The sequence below is a fragment of the Girardinichthys multiradiatus genome, chromosome 23 (genome assembly GCF_021462225.1).
Source record: "Girardinichthys multiradiatus isolate DD_20200921_A chromosome 23, DD_fGirMul_XY1, whole genome shotgun sequence".
Taxonomy (NCBI): Eukaryota; Metazoa; Chordata; class Actinopteri; order Cyprinodontiformes; family Goodeidae; genus Girardinichthys; species Girardinichthys multiradiatus.
In genome coordinates, this window is record NC_061815.1 from 41,920,011 (window position 1) to 41,937,877 (window position 17,867).

The 17,867-nt window shown below is 42.0% G+C and overlaps 1 protein-coding gene across 2 annotated transcripts; it reads right to left on the reverse strand.

The window, feature by feature from the left end:
• Positions 1 to 4,795: 4,795 nt before the first annotated feature.
• On the reverse strand, positions 4,796 to 17,655 carry g3bp1 (GTPase activating protein (SH3 domain) binding protein 1). 2 transcript variants are annotated; one of them, XM_047354513.1, is made up of 12 exons: positions 17,635 to 17,655; positions 10,952 to 11,068; positions 10,773 to 10,854; positions 10,304 to 10,477; positions 10,122 to 10,212; positions 8,696 to 8,786; positions 8,190 to 8,439; positions 7,989 to 8,090; positions 6,906 to 7,020; positions 6,661 to 6,786; positions 6,310 to 6,419; positions 4,796 to 6,206 (listed from the first exon to the last, which is right to left on the reverse strand). In XM_047354513.1, the coding sequence occupies exons 2-12, from the start codon at positions 11,044 to 11,046 to the stop codon at positions 5,958 to 5,960; spliced, it is 1,485 nt and encodes a 494-aa protein (XP_047210469.1). In that variant the 5' UTR covers positions 11,047 to 11,068; positions 17,635 to 17,655; the 3' UTR covers positions 4,796 to 5,957. The 2 variants fall into 2 exon arrangements, with proteins under 2 accessions (XP_047210469.1, XP_047210470.1); XM_047354514.1 differs by having other exon boundaries at positions 17,514 to 17,648.
• Between the last annotated feature and the right edge of the window lie 212 nt (positions 17,656 to 17,867).

Sequence of the window (17,867 nt, forward strand, 5' to 3'; positions counted from 1 at the left end):
TGCTAGTTTTTGACAGGGAAACTGGTTGGAGTTGTTTAGAAGATAAGGATGGAGCTAAATACAGTTGAATGCGTGAAGACATCTTTTCAAAGGCAACCAGAGACTTGAGACTCAAGTGGAGGTTCATCTCCAAGCAGGACAACCACCCTAAACATACAGCCTTGTGAGGGACAATCATAAAGCAACAAAGATTTATCAGTCCGGCTAGCAGGATTCTTAATTTCTGAATTGAACCTAGCTATCAAAACAACATGGTGGGACCGGTACATCATCACATAAAGGAACAAACTCAGTTTCTTCCAGAGCATGTTTCAAAGTGATGCTTTCAGTCAGACTGATTAAAACCTAAAACCAAGGTTAATTAGCAAGAACAGTTGATGAGAAAGCAGAACCAGTGCTTTGCTGTCAGTTTGTCGGGACTCTGCCACCAGGACAGATGAGTACTTCAGCTCCCTCTGCTCCAGCAACAGAGTAACTGGTTTCCTGCAGAAAATCAATGCTAATCATTTAGATGGAGGCTCTTCTAATACATCTGAGGGGCCTCTTGAAAGTCAATGCACTTGACTAAGAAATGAAACTCTGTAATTCCTCTCTGTTTTCCAGAGCAAGCATCAAAACGCCCCACTGATTGTGTTTGTGGTCCAGATAATTAGATGTGCAATAATCCTCTAAAAAGAGGAGCAGGGGCTGAGAGTAGAAGGACCAGATGTGGATGATTGTAGAAGCAGCCTGCCTGGGCGAGTAAAAACAACAAAACTAAATTAAATAGAAACATTTTTATTTTTCTACCTCAATCAGAATCACTTCAAATATCCAAACGTATGTCTCTTTAAAAAAGATTTCTGAGCAATGATTAGAGACCCAGATCTGGAAGAACTGAGGCTGCAGTATTTCAGTTGAGCTGCATTACCTTTCAGAAGTCACTAGGGGTCCCTGTTGGACAGAAACTGATTTGAGGTTCTGGGGCTTTCTGTGAAAGACTAAAGCTTTACAAAGAAACATGGATATTTATCCAGATGTTCACATGCCTGAACACCTTTCCTTTTTAATTGCATCTTTTAAAATGAAACAGTTTTATAGCTGGCTTATGCAGCCTATTGAAAACATACAGTTGCATCTCGACTGCAGGAAGCTGTCCTGCAATCTGTATGTTGTGGGTTTGACTTTGGCTTCCTCCTGCCACACGTCAATGTGCCCCTGGGCAATTGACCTCAAGTTGCCTACCCATCTCAGTATCGGTGTATGAATGTGTGTGTGTTTGTGAGTGTGACTGGGTGAATGTGGCTCTACTCTACAGCGCTTTGAGTGGTTGGTGTGACTAGAAAATGCTGAATAAATTCAGTCCAATTATTATTTATATTCATTACACGTCAAAGGGTATTTCGAGCATTTATTTCCTTTAATTTAGTGCTTATGGTTGATAGCTACTGAAAACCCAAAGCAAATATTATTTTTATTAAATGAGACCTGTATAAAGATTTTTAAAAGAGAACTGTTATGTCGTGGCTGTTTAATAGCCTCTGCAATTATGGGAAAGGTATAAGCTCTTTGGTAAAGAAACTAACTGTAAACAGAGTTACAGTTACAGAGTTAATGGAAAGTTTTGCGGAAGGAAAAAGTGTAGCAAAAAGTCCACATGCAACACGTATCAATTATCTAGAGAAGCAAAGCCTATTCAAGAGTTTTGGGGAGATTAAGAAGGTGTGGACTGCAGCTGGAGCCGGTGCTTCCAGAGCCATCACATACAGACATATGCAAGACATGGGCGACAACTTTCACTCTGCCTGTGTGAAGCCACTCCTGAACAAGAGACAACATCAGAAGTGTCTTACTAGGGCTAAGGAGAGATTCACGTAAAATTTGCATTTCATTAGAAAATCAAGTACCCAGAATATGAGTTTCACTTTTTGAATTGAAATACTGAAAGAAATTAACTTTTCAATGATATTCTAATTTACTGAGATGCACCTGTATGCATTACACGGAGGCGATGTGTGTGTACATATGATCTAGGTGTCTTGTTTACACGTGATGCATCAATGGATCTGGACCTTGTATGCAGTAATATAAGCTGTTGTTTAGAATGAGCCGAGTACATAATTTACAGGCCTGTCTACGTCCCAGCCTTCACATCTATGGGTGTAAGAAGGTTTTGCTAAAATAAGTAAGTAAGTAATATAATCAATGAATAAGGGCATAAAACCTAGAGGTACGTTATTACAGGCTCCTCACTTATTTATTTAAACTCCAGCTGCTATATTGTTGCTATTGTGTCATTAAGAAGTTGAAGTGCATCATGAAAAATGAAGGCAGCTCTGAAGCTTCTTTATTCAAGAGAATTTATTATTTATTATGCTTAATACCTCTAGATTTGTGTTTTTCAACCCTGGTTGAAACCTGGCAAACTGCCCTGCATGTTTTAAATGTTTCCCTGCTTCAGCACACCTGATTTCATTTGATGGCTGATTAACAGGCTTTTGCCGAGCTGCAATCATCTGAATCAGGCGTGTTAAAGCAGAGAAACATCGAAAACCTTTAGGGCAGTATGCCTGGAGGACCAGGTTTGAAACTTCATTACACCCAGCTATGTACAGCTGTAGATCTTGTTCCTCCCGCTTCCGTCAGGGCAGGCCACAGTAGATCCACCCCGAACATCCTCTTCAGTCACTCCCACCTTCCACATCTCCTCATCCATGGACCTTCTCAGCAGTATTTCTCTTTTTTCCTGACCTTTTGGTCAATATATCCACTGTCAGCCTTGTCTCTCTAACTCTCTCTCCAAGGACCTCAATTTTAACTGCCATCCGATGAGATATTTCCAATTCTGCCCACACCTATCTGTAGAAGATTCAGAGCATCCTAGAACGTCAAGCAACCTATCTTTTAGTCATTTATTGATTTGCTTGGGGGTCCTTATAAGACTCAACATTTTTGTCAATACTTCAACTGCTTGTGGCCTTCATCAGGGTCATCACAAAAACATCAGTTTGCATTGCTTAGGGCCCCTGGTCTATGTTTTACAGGTTGCTGATTCATCCCTCAGAATGATCACACCATTTTTAGACATCTAATATTTGGTTTTGTGAATCTCTGAGTTTTTTTTTTCACCTGTGTTTGAATGCTGCTGGGGAGTGTAGTTTCAATTATCACAGGGCAATTAAACCATTAAAACGTCTAGTACTTGACAGGGTGATGGGTTTCCCAGAGGGTTAATAAAATATATTGTAGTTTACTTTTATTTTTGATAGGCATTAAAGCCAATCACAACCAGAAAGGTGGTAACACACATTACCTGGATTTAACAAAGCAAACTAAAACAAGCCTCTTAATGGATAATTACTGCAAGGATGATTATGTTTCAGCAGTCGACACGTTATTTAACCCTCAGTGATGTAGTGAGTAGCTTCATACTGCTTGAAGAAGCTTAAAAAATATTCTTACCCTTTGAACTGTATCACATTTTGACAAAACCCTGCGATGGACTGGCGACCTGTCCAGGGTGTACCCCGCCTCTCGCCCACAGACTGTTGGAGATGGGCACCAGCTTCCCCGTGACCCACTATGGAATAAGTGGTAGAAATGACTAACATTTTGACAAACTAGAATGAATTTTGATGAGATATTATGTACCAACAAATAATGCATTGCTGTGAAGAGGAAGGAATCTAAAAAGTGTGGTGTGGATTTGTATTCAGCCCCCCTGAGTCAATACTTTGTAGAACCTCTTTTTGGGGCATGTCTCTATAAACTTTGTAAAATAGCGCAATGTCCTTTAAACTGGGTGGACAGCATCTTTTGTCAAATTTCACCACAAGTTCTGAATTGGATTTAGGTCTGGACTTTTGATTGGGCCATTCTAACACACAGCATGCTTTGATCCAAACAATTTCCTGTAGATCAAAAGGTGAACTGATGGTCTCGTCTGTCCGAGGCACCGATGTGGCACACTACCATCAGGACTTTTATCATCCCTATTCGATAAGGGTTGGATATGTGATCATATTGTTAACATCACCCGTTTGCAGTTTCCTTGTTTTAATGCCATTTAACTAATAAACCACTGAAGCTTTCACAAAACAGCTGGATTTTACCAATAAATGGGAGATATTTAGGTGACTTCTGCACTGGATTTTATTTAGTGGTATTAGATTAACAGGTGCCTAATGCTAAAGAAAACCAAATTTTCCAGATCTTCGTATGAATTTATAGAAAAGTCATGTTATCATTTTTCATCCACTTCACAATTGTGGACTTTGTGCAGGTGGATCACAAATGCATTGCCATTCGTGGTTATAAATGTGGAAAAAGACTTGGAACAGTTGGGTATAAATGTATCAAGACACCGTGCTTCCTTCCAATTTCATTTCAGTTTATCCTTGATGGGATTCTGAGGAAGTGGTTCTTTGTTGCCCTCCATGTCAAAAGAGCATTGAAGAGTCTTCACCTCGGTGCGTGCGCACACACTCAAACTCATCTATAACCGTTAAACTGTAAGCTCTGCACTGGCGGCTAGAATCATATAGACAGTCCTTGGTGCTGAGATAAAAAAACAAAGTTATTGATTTATTCCAAATCTGCACAATTTCAACTGTTACTAAAAACAGAAATCTGGAATATTTGCTAATCAGGCTTCACTTCCAGAAGTTGGGGTAAACTGCAGGGAGTAAAAACTTCTGTCATTCAACAGAAACACGAATACTACGAAGGAGCTCTAAAACTAATCAGAACTAATAACTTTCCATGGTATTTCTTTGCAAACAGTATAAAAGCAAAGTCAGATACAAACGAGACCAGGTTAAAACAGTAAATCGCTTTTAATTTAGTTCTCTCGTCGGTGTGAGCTTATTTTTCAGATGACAGATGAAGTGCATCGGTAGTACAAGTCTGACAGGTTTTGATACATGCTCCAATCAGACATTACTAAAATAAAAACTACAACATTTCAGCTCTTTGACCTGATAGAATAAAAAGACAGATCCATTGCTAGATACAACGGTGGCAGCAATACACAGGATTGCCCAAGCAGTAAAAGTACACGTTCCTTTAAGAAACAGGGAGAGAACGCGAAACAACATCTGGGTTTTCAAATCCCCAATTCAAGTAGTATTTACCCTTTTTCATCTGTTTGTGTGTTCTGATTTGTTAAATTCAAGTTTAGCATGGAAAAAAAAAAAATATGAAAAAAGCCGACTAAAAGTCCAGGTAAAACATGTGAAAGCAATGAAAACATCCAGGGCTGGTCTGACTGAGGAGGTGGCTACGTCTCCTGTACAAGCCAACGTTTGGATTCAGGAGGGAGCGCCGCTGAGATGGGAGCAAACAGCTGTTCACAGGAGGAGCAACTCAGCTTCAGGAGAGAACGCAGTTATGATGGTTCCAATCTCGTTTTTCCAGACCATCAGAACAAAAACAGAAAAAACACTCCGGCAGTTTTGGGAGGGGTTACGATAGACAGATGGCGAACTTGGAGGCATTCTTCAGAACTCTGTGTGGGAATGCTAAACACAGTCCTCTGCATCAGCACTCCTGTCTCTTTCAACGAGTCTCTGCATGCAGCAGTTTTTCCCCTGAACTGTAAAGATGTGTCTCTTGAGTGTCAATTGGCGGGACTCTGCTCTGATGTGGTGGGATGGGATGGGAGGTTTGTGGTAGAACAAACAGATGGATGACTGCCGCCTGAATTCAGCAGATGTGACTTCATGTTTAACGTTTGACCAAACTTGAGCCGAAAACATTTAGGAGACAGAATATTGCAGAAATGATTCACTAGTCAGGCAACACATGAGCAGCAACCCAAATTCTTGACTCCAAATCTATAATTCCTGCCGATTTTCTCTCCTAGATGTAAAAAAGGGAGTTTTCCTCTAATTTAGCTTTTTCCAATCGGTTCCTGTTGCAGAAAAATTCAAAAACCAGTAAAGACTGAATCCAGACGGTTAATCTAACTCCTGGCTGGTTCACTGACGAGGAGCGGAGTAGCGCCCCTCAGCAGTCCCAGACCCCCGTCCAGAACCGAAGCTGGGTTTCTGTGACATGCCGCCACGGGTAGGGGGCCCCCTTGGTCCCCCGCCGCCTCCTATTCGCTCTCTGGGGCCACCGGGACCACCTGGACCACGGGGCCTCACGTCTCGCCTGTCGCCCTCTCTGGCTGACCGGGTTTTCTTCTCCTCCACATTTAGACGGACGTCACCTCTGAACTTGATGGGCTGGTGGAGACAACAAATGGATATAAATCGGCACATGAAGCAGCCAGAACTCAACTGATGAACCTCCAACTAACAGCTGCAGTTTAAATAAATGGTTTCTCACCCGGTTGCTGAGGATCTTCTGTACAGGTTCAGAATCGTCAAACACAACGAAGCCGAAGTTTGGGAGCTTCCCTCCACTGTTGATCCGCAGCTCCAGAACATTCCCGTATTCTGGAAGAGAAGGTCGCATTTTTACACCTTTAACCGTGTTAAACTGTGATTCAGTTGTTCAGGCTTCTGATGAATTAAACCAGGTTTACAGTGACTTCTATAATCAAAGCTTTCTACAGCAGTGCCTCACTGAGACATGTTGGAACAGTTAAGAACCTTACAACCTAGTGCATCTTCTGTGCTGGTGCTAAACTGTTACTCAATCCCATTGATAATGTTTTCAGGCTTCGATCCAACTTACGTTCAAAGAACTCCTTCAGTTCCGTCTTGTCCACATCATGAGGAACGTTACCTACGAAGAGCTGGTGGGCATCTGGGTACCGAATCATCCTGCGACCCTCTAACTCACCCTGCTCACCTTCTCGAACTGAAACATTAACAAGAGACACAGGCCGTTTATTCAGTGCACTAATGCAAGCCATCTCCTTACGTCAGCCACATTTACTTCATCAGAACATGAAAGGAGAAGACAAATGTAATCAGTACCTGGCCTTGGCCCTCTGTTGGTGGGTGGAGGACCTCCAGGCCTCTGTTCTCTCGGCCTCTGGTCTCTCTGTGGTCTCTGTGCTGTCTGGGTCTCTGACTTTGCCTCCACTCTCGGCTGTCACACAACAGGTTTTTAAAATCAGAACTAGAAGTGAGTCTCTGAGCTTAGGATATAAATGAATCAATGCCAAATGTCAAAGGCTTTGAACTGTGGAGAACATCCACCAGATCAAGCAGGTTTATCTCTACACAAGATAATGAAATCTAAAGCAACATCTTAAGTCATCCAGAACCGAGGTTTCATGTCAACGAAAAACGCATCTTGATCTTTGTGGTAGGGCTGTGTTTGTGTCAAAACACCAGCCCAAATTAATCAAAAACTCATCAGGGTGGAGTCAACCCCTGAGGTGTGTTTCATTTAGTTTCTGTTTAGCAAACTAGACAAAAATACAAATACCAACAGCATTAAGATGAGTCCAGAGGGTACTGCTACACCAGCTCTGGGGAGTAAGGAATATTCTACTTGATCACATGTCAGGGGCCTTTTTATAAGGAAGATTTACCAGAACAGAACCAAAGAATGGCTTAAAGTTCTGTACAAAACAATGTTTTGAACCTAGACAGAAAGGTGGACTGCATGCAGCCGCTATAGAGCGCAGCAGTGGCAGGTAGAGGAATTTGAAATTACTGTATTAGCATGTTTGATTTGTGCAAGAGTTCAAATGTACATCTGATATGCTATGTCCACAACATTTTGATACAACAGTGTGATACTTTATGCACACACAACACAACTCTTTGAGAGGTAAACTGTAGAAACTTCTGTTTAGTAAAAACCTTCCAACATTGATCACACAGGTGGAAACCCTGATTCCACTTGAGATTTTATCGCAAGAAAAGTACAAAATGTTTTGGTACTTTTCTTAACATCTAATCTCTTTGCACCTCTGTCTACACAAATCTGACATTGATGATAACTAAACGTGCTTCAAAAAAGGAAAAACTAATGATATTAAAATAAAAATGCTAATGGCCAAAAGAATTTGATTTATATTAATGAAGCTGAATAACAGAGTAACTTACCTGAGCTGTGGGAGGGGCTTTTACAACATGCGGAGAGATTCCCGAGACTGGGACAGGCACACTGGGATGGAGGTTCTTACTGGTAACTGATGCCCAGGAGAACTGCAGTCAAGGAAACAAAAATCAAAGTAAATTAAGGCTTGGCTTTCTAGTTCATTAGAGACGGCTTTCTCCTGTTCTTCGTCCCACCTTCCGACCTACCCTGTTTTCCTCTGGAGCAGGCGGAGTGCCTTCAGCCGGTGCAGACGCAGGTTCTGTGGTGAGAGGAACGACCGTTGAGGGACTTTTCTCCGTCTGATCCTCAATGGTGAGGGTCTCCGTCTGCGTCTCCAGCATCACCTCTGCTTTCAGCTCTACCTCAGTAGCCTCCACCTCCTTCTCCACCTCGTGCTCTGGTTCTGGGCTCACTGCAACTTCCTCCTCCTCGTCACCAGGAGCTGCTGGTTCTGAACTACATAGAAAACAGGGAACGTGGATGTTTGGATCAGTAATACGGGAATTATGTTATGGTTTTTAGTAACATATGGAACTACATTTGGATGTTCTATTGCTCTATTGATTCATAAATCAGCAGCGGGATCTGTTCACATCTGACATGAAAACAAACATGCAACACTCTGCTTCAAGCAAGAAAACTAATATCCATTGATCCTGAACAGAGACAGTTAGGTTTCTAGTTCAACCCTGTAAAACGGGTAATACCGCACCAAGCTGTCGGGTCGTAGAAGGGGGCAGACTCCTCTGGGGCCACATCAGGGGAGGGGACCCTGTCCAGCTCCTCCACCTCATCTTCGGACTCTGAAAACAAGTTGAAGATTCAATATTTACCAAAAACAATTTATCTAAGACTAATACACCTACAGTTCAATACCTTGAAATATTATTGAAAAACCTACTTCAGTAATGAAATTGAAAAAGTGAAATTTATTAGAGGAGCAAAAATTGTGTTGATTGTGGCTCATAGCTAATGAAACCTCCAGAATCCAATTTCCTGAAGTTACAGAACACCAATATTTTTTACCAATTCAAGAATGTTACAGCCTACACAAATCATAAAACTACTGACAGTCCAGCGGAGTCACCGACACCATTCAGGGACGATGACCTACACAAGGGCAGCGCTTTATCCAAGCATATTTATGGAAGGTTGAGTAGAAGGAAAAAATGTGTCGCTAAAATGGGTGAAAAATCAACACGGGTTTGAGAGAAGAATATTCAAACAGTTTGGGGAAGATTCCCAAGGTGTGGTCTGCAGCTGAAGTACCACCACACACAGATGTGTCCAGGACACAGGATTACATCTGGAACATCCTTGAGTTAAGTAAATACTGAACCAGATACATCATTAGCCTAACCTGGTCTAAGCAGACATTTAAGTGGACTGTTCAAGGTCCAAACCCCTATTTTCAGATGAAAGCCAATTTGTGATAAAGGGTCTGAAGGAAGAGTAGAGAGGGACAGAATCCAAGCTGCTTGAGGTCCAGTGTGACGCTTCCATGGTAAATGATAATTCAGGGATGTTACTCTACTGTGTTTTATTAAGTTCAAAATCAAACCAGCCAACTTATGTGAACTTTTATGAGCCCTTTATGATTCCCTCTGTTGACGAGGCTGATTGAGTTGCTGATTTATTTTTCCAGCAGGACTTGGCACCTGTCCACATTGCCAGAAGTACCAACACCTGGTTTAATTTTACTGCGGCTGACTGGCCGGATCTAAATTCCAGACAATCTTTGGACTATTGGCACAAGAAAGAGGAGAGGCAGATCTTCAATGCAGACCAGCTAAAGGCCGAAATCAGAGCAACAAATTAGCATGGAACACGCTGATCACCTCCAGGCAAACACGCACTGATGCAGTAATTAAGGAAAAGGAGCCTTGACCAACTAAACCGTGCGTTTACTGTACAGTACCCATGGACATACCTGCAGTAGGCTCACACTTCTTCTTGCTCTTACATTGTAAAACAGGACTATCAAAGTTCTAACACACAACAAACCTTAGAGATTATTATAATTTATTACATGTTTGGTAACAGAATATAAAGCAGAAGACTACTACGATACCTGAAAAGCACTTGAAAACAGAACTATTGCCACAGAAATTCTAACCAAAAAAATAAAGATCTCACACCTTCTGGAAGTTCAGAGTCTGAGTCACCAAACACTTCGTCTTGGTAGCGAAACACGTCGTTGTGGACATAGAATTTATTTGCAACCGTGCCCTGAAACAAACAAAAAATAAAATGAATGAACAACCAAAATTGTTTTACCAGCCACTCACAATCATAGCTGAGGGCAGGTGTTGGTGCTCACCTCGGGTGCCAGAACAAACGTCTGCATGAACTTCCTCATCGGTTGCATGTTGTTGGAGAGCTCGCCCATCACCTGGACCACCACACCTTCGTTCAGGGTGGCGTGGGCATCCACGTGTCGGATCTTGGTGTGACAATCACGGAAACTCAGAGCCATCACTCTCTTATGGATCTCCTGCAAGAGAAAGAGTCAAAATAAAGATTTTGATTTGGACCTCCACTTAGCAATGGTAAGTTTGATTTTAGTAGCAAGAAAATTTATAGTAATTCTAAGGAATCACAGGGATCCAAGTTCAACAACGGGGAAACATCTGCAGTTACTTTCTGCTGCTGAATGGACCAGAACTGAACAAGTCTTTTAAAAGTGTCCGTTTAGAGCGCAATAATACAGGATGGCAACGTGGTTCTAGTGTGATGTCTCCCAGCGTAAATAACTCCTAAAATGTCCCCCACTGGATGATGCCACTTACAGCTTGCCCGTAAACGGCCTCTAGTGGTTTGCCGTTACTGTCCAGCCCGCCGTGCACGTAAGAGGAGCTCTTTCCATAAAACCTGAGGAAACAGCCGCATTTAAACAAGTCATTTCATTTTAAATAAAGTAGAAAGCTACACATCTGTCTGATCAAAGAGCAGCAACTGTTTGTGGTACCTGTGTAGGTAGTCTGGAGCCTGGTTCAGGAGTGTGTAATACTGTCGGACAAACTCTCGCCCGACCAGCTGGGCACTTGGCTTCTCCATCACCATTTCTTTGGTCGACTGGAAATCTCTGCAGGAAGAAAGACGGGGAGCTCAGTTAAATGAGCAGACCATTTAAGAAGAACGAAAGGAAAAGGATTTCTAATAAATGATCTAATAGATTTGTGTTTACATTCAGATCCATGAGACATTTTGTTTCTGTACATTTGGAGAAAGTCTCTAGAGATGCAGTTTCCTGCACAAAGCTTTGGACAGAATAATATTAAAATTAAACTGTAACAGATTGTTTGGATCTTGTTCTGATGACTCATCCAACAGACCTCTCCAATCCCGAGTTATTTCCAGTTTAAATCAGTTTGGGTTAATACATCCGCCCATTTCACAACACCATGCAGTGGCCGACTCAATATGAGCTCGCCCCCCCTCCCCTTTAGTTTTTGGGTCAGCGCCACAATCTGGATTCCATCTGTAAAACTGACTATCAACCGTCTCCTGCCACATCTCGCTGAAAACAATTCATGGCAATAGGAAGAATACATTTCTCCTCATGTGCCATGAGAGAATGTAACTAAATGCTCTGCTTTTCCTGGCAGATAATTTCAGTTTTTCCTTTAGGCCTGAGGTGTTGATTGCAACTTCTGTCTTAAGGTCTAGAGCACAAAAAATGTGCTGCAGGGTCTTTGCTGGATAGTCAGGCATAGGTAGTAGGTCTGAATCCCACAGGAAATAAGTATTATAGGACTATCGCAATTTATGCATCACAGCACAGGTCCCTGTGTGTTCCGTTCTGAAACAGACCTAGAGCACCTCGAAAGGTGGGTCTGGGTCCAGACGTTTGGTCCGGACCAGGGTTCACCTTGAGTGTATTTCACACCTGCACAAAAGGTCCGGACAAAGGGGGAAACGACCTCTGGTCCGTTTCAAGAGGACCCAACATGGCTGGTGTGAATACACCCCAAGTATGTAAATACATGTATAACAGATACCAATAGAAACAAAGAAAACGAAGCGGGACACTTTGTAGATAACTGATAAATATTTACATTTTGTGTTATAGTGTTATTTTTAACAACTGTTAAATTATGCTGCGTCTATCTTGATTAAAGCAATCAACTGTTATAATGCAGTGTGTGTTGGACACACACGCTGTTATAACCTAACCCTGACCCTAGACCTTACCAGTATACACCTTAACCTAAACTCGATTCATACCTTAGTCCTAAACCTAACTTTTAAACCACATAACCCATTCCCTTTGTGTGGACCAGGCAAAGTGTCCACACAAAGTTGGTGTTCTGTCAGGGATGGATTCACACAAGGTTAGATATACATGTAGGCACACACACACACACACACACACACACACAGTGAGTAAAGTTTAACTCTACAAGCTGTTAACATCTCCCACTGTCACACAGCTAAGAGCCATGACTCACATCTGCAATCTGAGCATTGTGCAGGGAGTTTCATTTTGTGCTACACATTAACTAGACGCCTAAAGTTTAATACTTCCCTGGATTCAATAAGTTAAAAAGCACTCTAAAGCGCAAAGATGATCTGATGGCCACATCTGGAGTTTCTGTTCAACAGCTAAAATGAAAGAAACGTTTAGACCTTCAACACAGATGAGAGCTAAACTTTAATTATCCAGACTTGGTGATTAAATGTTGCTCATTTCTTTGGATTCTGCTGCTTTCTGAAATGTTTATATGCCGAACCACCATGACACTATAAAAGTTTCCAGCCACATAAGGTGCTTTACTTTAGGTGAACATTTTGTCTTTTACTGAAGTTCACAAGTTTAAATACAGGGGTTGGACAATGAAACTGAAACACCTGTCATTTTAGTGTGGGAGGTCTCATGGCTAAATTGGACCAGCCTGGTAGCCAGTCTTCATTGATTGCACATTGCACCAGTAAGACCAGAGTGTGAAGGTTCAATTAGCAGGGTAAGAGCACAGTTTTGCTCAAAATATTGAAATGCCCACAACATTATGGGTGACATACCAGAGTTCAAAAGAGGACAAATTGTTGGTGCACGTCTTGCTGGCGCATCTGTGACCAAGACAGCAAGTCTTTGTGATGTATCAAGAGCCACGGTATCCAGGGTAATGTCAGCATACCACCAAGAAGGACGAACCACATCCAACAGGATTAACTGTGGACGCAAGAGGAAGCTGTCTGAAAGGGATGTTCGGGTGCTAACCCGGATTGTATCCAAAAAACATAAAACCACGGCTGCCCAAATCATGGCAGAATTAAATGTGCACCTCAACTCTCCTGTTTCCACCAGAACTGTCCGTCAGGAGCTCCACAGGGTCAATATACACGGCGGGCTGCTATAGCCAAACCTTTGGTCACTCATGCCAATGCCAAACGTCGGTTTCAATGGTGCAAGGAGCGCAAATCTTGGGATGTGGACAATGTGAAACATGTATTGTTCTCTGATGAGTCCACCTTTACTGTTTTCCCCACATCCGGGAGAGTTACGGTGTGGAGAAACCCCAAAGAAGCGTTCCACCCAGACTGTTGCATGCCCAGAGTGAAGCATGGGGGTGGATTAGTGATGGATTGGGCTGCCATATCATGGCATTCCCTTGGCCCAATACTTGTGCTAGATGGGTGCGTCACTGCCAAGGACTACCGAACCATTCTTGAGGACCATGTGCATCCAATGGTTCAAACATTGTATCCTGAAGGTGGTGCCATGTATCAGGATGACAATGCACCAATACACACAGCAAGACTGGTGAAAGATTGATTTGATGAACATGAAAGTGAAGTTGAACATCTCCCATGGCCTGCACAGTCACCAGATCTAAATATTATTGAGCCACTTTGGGGTGTTTTGGAGGAGCGAGTCAGGAAACGTTTTCCTCCACCAGTATCACGTAGTGACCTGGCCACTATCCTGCAAGAAGAATGGCTTAAAATCCCTCTGACCACTGTGCAGGACTTGTATAAGTCATTCCCAAGACGAATTGACACTGTATTGACCGCAAAAGGAGGCCCTACACCATACTAATAAATTATTGTGGTCTAAAACCAGGTGTTTCAGTGTCATTGTCCAACCCCTGTACCTTCAAGCTTAAGAGTTGCACCAAAACAGACTTCACCTACATAATTCCAAAAAACACCTTCCTGCTTCGAAAAGACCTTGAATATGAGTCTATATTGCAGCTCTGCTCACCCTTTTAGAACCAGTGTGCTGAATCTGTGATACCTGCAGTCAAAGGCAGTCTTAGAAGGACAGCTGACAGTGAAAACTGAGGCATGCTTCAACAGAACAACATTCTTTTAAGTTGCTAAATGCAACCACAGCTCAGGCCGCTATTTGGTGCAAGTTGATACCTAGCTGGATTTTCACCTGTTAAACTTGAAAAAGCACACAAAGAAAAAATTAAACTACTATTAAAAGAAAATTATTTGAGAATTTTAAGCTTTTTTTCCCCTAGGAGAGAAGTCCGTTTACAGACCGCAAATGTTCAGCAACACCAACAGTTTAGTCACATAATGAAGTATTTGTGTTTTGTTGGAAGGATGATACAGGGATGTTTATTAAGGTCCATAAAAGAAACCAAGAAAAGCCCCTTTGGGATTTAGATTTTTATACTACAGCAACACAAATGAATGAATACATTCAATTTTATCCTTTTATCAGTACTGTAAAAGGATATGGAGGTCACAGTGTCAGGTTGCAATTCATGTTTCCATTAATTTGCCCATTTTTCAGTCAACTAATTAATGATGCCAGAAGGTCTAGATGGAAGCCAAACTTTGCATTGTTAGACTGGATTCAAGTATATACAGCAAGAGTAAAATCAATGACATTGGCTTATAATTTCAATTCCTCAAATTTCTAGTGTTTGTAAATGGCGTAATAGTATTTGAAAATTCTGTTTTGTTTGGCTAAACTATCATTAAATAAAGTTGGGGCTTTAAAAAAAATGATGCCCTAAAAAACATTTATGAATTGTCAAAAAGGGCTCTACTTTTAGTAATGCAACTGTTCTGTAAAAACACCAGAACCACTTTATTGAGTCATATGAACCAAAGGCTGCATTTGTTGATTATCTCAAGCCGGTAACAAGTAGTGGCTCAAATAGCAAAGCTAACAACCCCATCTGTCAAGTTTATGGCATTTGAAAACCTCACACTGGACGACCAGTTTTTAAATCCTGCCAGTTTCTGACAATGTGGTACCTGCCCATCCCTCGTTCAAACCTGCATGAAAAATAAACTAAGACATTCCTATATTTATATACGTCAAAACGTACAAAAATCCTTTCTAATTTATTCAGTTGCAAGGCATTAAATATACAGCTTCATGTTTTATTTTCTATCCAAAAACTGGACAGTTTAATATTTTCACCTCCAGGTCAAATGTAACTGCGTCTTAAAGGGGAAGCTGAAAAAAGGCCCGACCTTTTAACTGGTCAATCCATACATGAAAATGAGGCCTTTCGTTTTCTTCTTTTTGTGACTTTGAATTCCAGCCTTGGAATATATCAATAATCCAATATATCGCAATATCACTGTATGCATCATGCACATATCATGAAGTACTGCAATATGTGTTGGCTAATTATTCAAATACCGTGCATTCAGGGTCTCTATGGCGGTCATATTTGGGGACACTTGTTTAATAAAGCATAAAAGGTTTTAGAAGATAAAGAGGTCGTCAAGTTATTAGGAAGCTAGATGCAAATAGTTTTAATGCCGAACCGGCAGCCTCAGTCACAAGCTACTCCATCAATAAATCTTTTTATTCAGATGGAAATATTTTTTTTTTTCCTCAGCTGGATAGATAACTCATTATCTAGAGTTTGCCATGAACCCAAAGCAGAAAGACTATAACACTTTATTTTTCACAAGCTATATTACAGCGACATTCACCAATATTATCACATATCGACTGTTTCCCTTATATCGTACAGCCATAAGTAAAGCTGCATTCCAATGCGATGGTTTGCCACTTTTAATGACTTTCATGGTTCTTTATGCCCACAGTATCTATAGATCTTAGTGACCAAGATACAACTCAAGTAGAGCAGGTTACCGCATCTTTGTTATTTAAACTACTCAAGTCCAACCTAGATCCCAATAGACACTTGTGGTAGGAACAATGCATGATGGGAGCACCACTTTATACACTGATGCCTCATTGACCTGCAACAGGAAGTCAGGACTCCTGAAGCCATTTGGCCTTCCTCTCCTTTCCTCCAATCTAATATTAATGATTCTGGACGTTCATAATTTGAGACTACAAACTGATCTATTAATTTAAAAGTCACGTTTCTTTCTCGAAGCTTCAACAATCGATCCAGGCTTATTTAATACCTGAGTGGGATTTACAATCTCTGCAACGTGTGCTTAATACATTGTGTCCCATATTTTCATGGATGGGATCCTGACTATAGGTGCTCAAAAACAGGCCTGGGATGTAAACCCCGACTATCAAGCCTTAAGGTATGGTTGGCAACCTGTCGGTTAATTTGCCTAAATAAATAATCAGCCATCTCCGTGAAAGGACTCGTCTCCATGCGCCACGCTCTGCTAGAACATATAGTTCTCCTGGTCTTTCAGTAAACAAAACGAGGGTTCTTCTCGTATTTTTTGTCGGCAACAAAGCCAAGAGCCATCTGGTGGTCTCGATGACCCCTCCACAGCCAGCGAACATTATCTGATCCCCACGGAAAAGCACGATGAGACTCAAGAGTCACGAGATGTTCCCATTCGTTTTTATAAGCTTTGACTCTGTTTAACCCAGTTTATATCAAATTAGCCACATTTCCTTGTCGTGGTCAAATGTACACGGAAAGCCCGCAGACAAAGGCCGCGCCATGCCGGTAGTGATGGAGCCGCTCACACCGGCCTAATAACCGCGGCCTCGCACACCGCATGGACAGCAGACCACCCCAGCGAGCGTTTCCAGATTTAACCCGGGCTCACATGGCACGATGCCCCCGTCGACCAAGGGGCTTAAAAGCGACAGCTGTAGCCGCATGCAGGCCCCCAAATTGAGGCAGGAGGATCCTCAGCAGCACGTGGCCCGGACTGGTCTCTGCTCCAGGCGACCAGTTACCACGGTAGCTTGTGTAAAACAGGTAAAGTTAAAGCAAAATCCTACTTATAGAATAAAACTAAATCGTACGTAGAACACGAAGACACGAAGTGTGTCGCGAAAGCTAAAGAGGGGCTAGTGAAGGGCGGTGGCTACTTCCTGAAGAGCAAAAGCGAAACTGACCGCTTTGTAAGATACTTATCTTTTGTTCGATGCACTACCCGTTTCAATATCTAAAGTTGGGATATTCTTAAATGCGTAATATTGCCAACTTAGAGCATTTTAACAAGACAGCCGAATTACTGCATGCAAAAATGCCAACAACCATCGCTTGAACGCCAAGGTTTAGCCAGAGCCAAGAAGATCGACCCAGTTAAGTAAATAACCGCGATGAGAGACAAAACTAGAACCTTTCGCCACAATAAACAATTTGAAGATTAAAATAGCTTACCAATTGGTCAGTTGTATTAAAACGGTTGCTTTTCAATAGATTGATTATTTGAATTGTCGTAACGGATGCTGAAGACCTAGTGGCTTCACAACGTGCTAGAGTGCCCGGATACCGGTCTCACCTCCACAAGCGAACGACAAAGTCCCGCCTCATAAAACGTTTCTAGCAAATGAAAATCTGAGTTCAGGCTAATAAACCAATCGCCTGAGAGGACCACAAGGAGGGGCGTTAAACAGACCCAATCCAAACTAGCGCGTGAAAGTGCGATGGTTTGAAGAACTGGCATCCACCGAACATTGTTGAGTGGCGGTGCACCACTGGGTTTGTCCCGCTTGGGGGCGACAAAAGCGTTCG

What these genes read in the sequence shown, in the direction of transcription:
- g3bp1 (XM_047354513.1), bottom strand. Translation starts at nt 11,046, where the DNA reads ATGGTGATGGAGAAGCCAAGTGCCCAGCTGGTCGGGCGAGAGTTTGTC. An exon ending in CGTTTGTTCTGGCACCCGAG is followed by an intron (nt 10,213 to 10,303) that starts GTGAGCACCAAC and finishes TGTTTGTTTCAG; the next exon opens with GGCACGGTTGCAAATAAATT. An exon ending in CTGCTCCAGAGGAAAACAGG is followed by an intron (nt 8,091 to 8,189) that starts GTAGGTCGGAAG and finishes CCTTGACTGCAG; the next exon opens with TTCTCCTGGGCATCAGTTAC.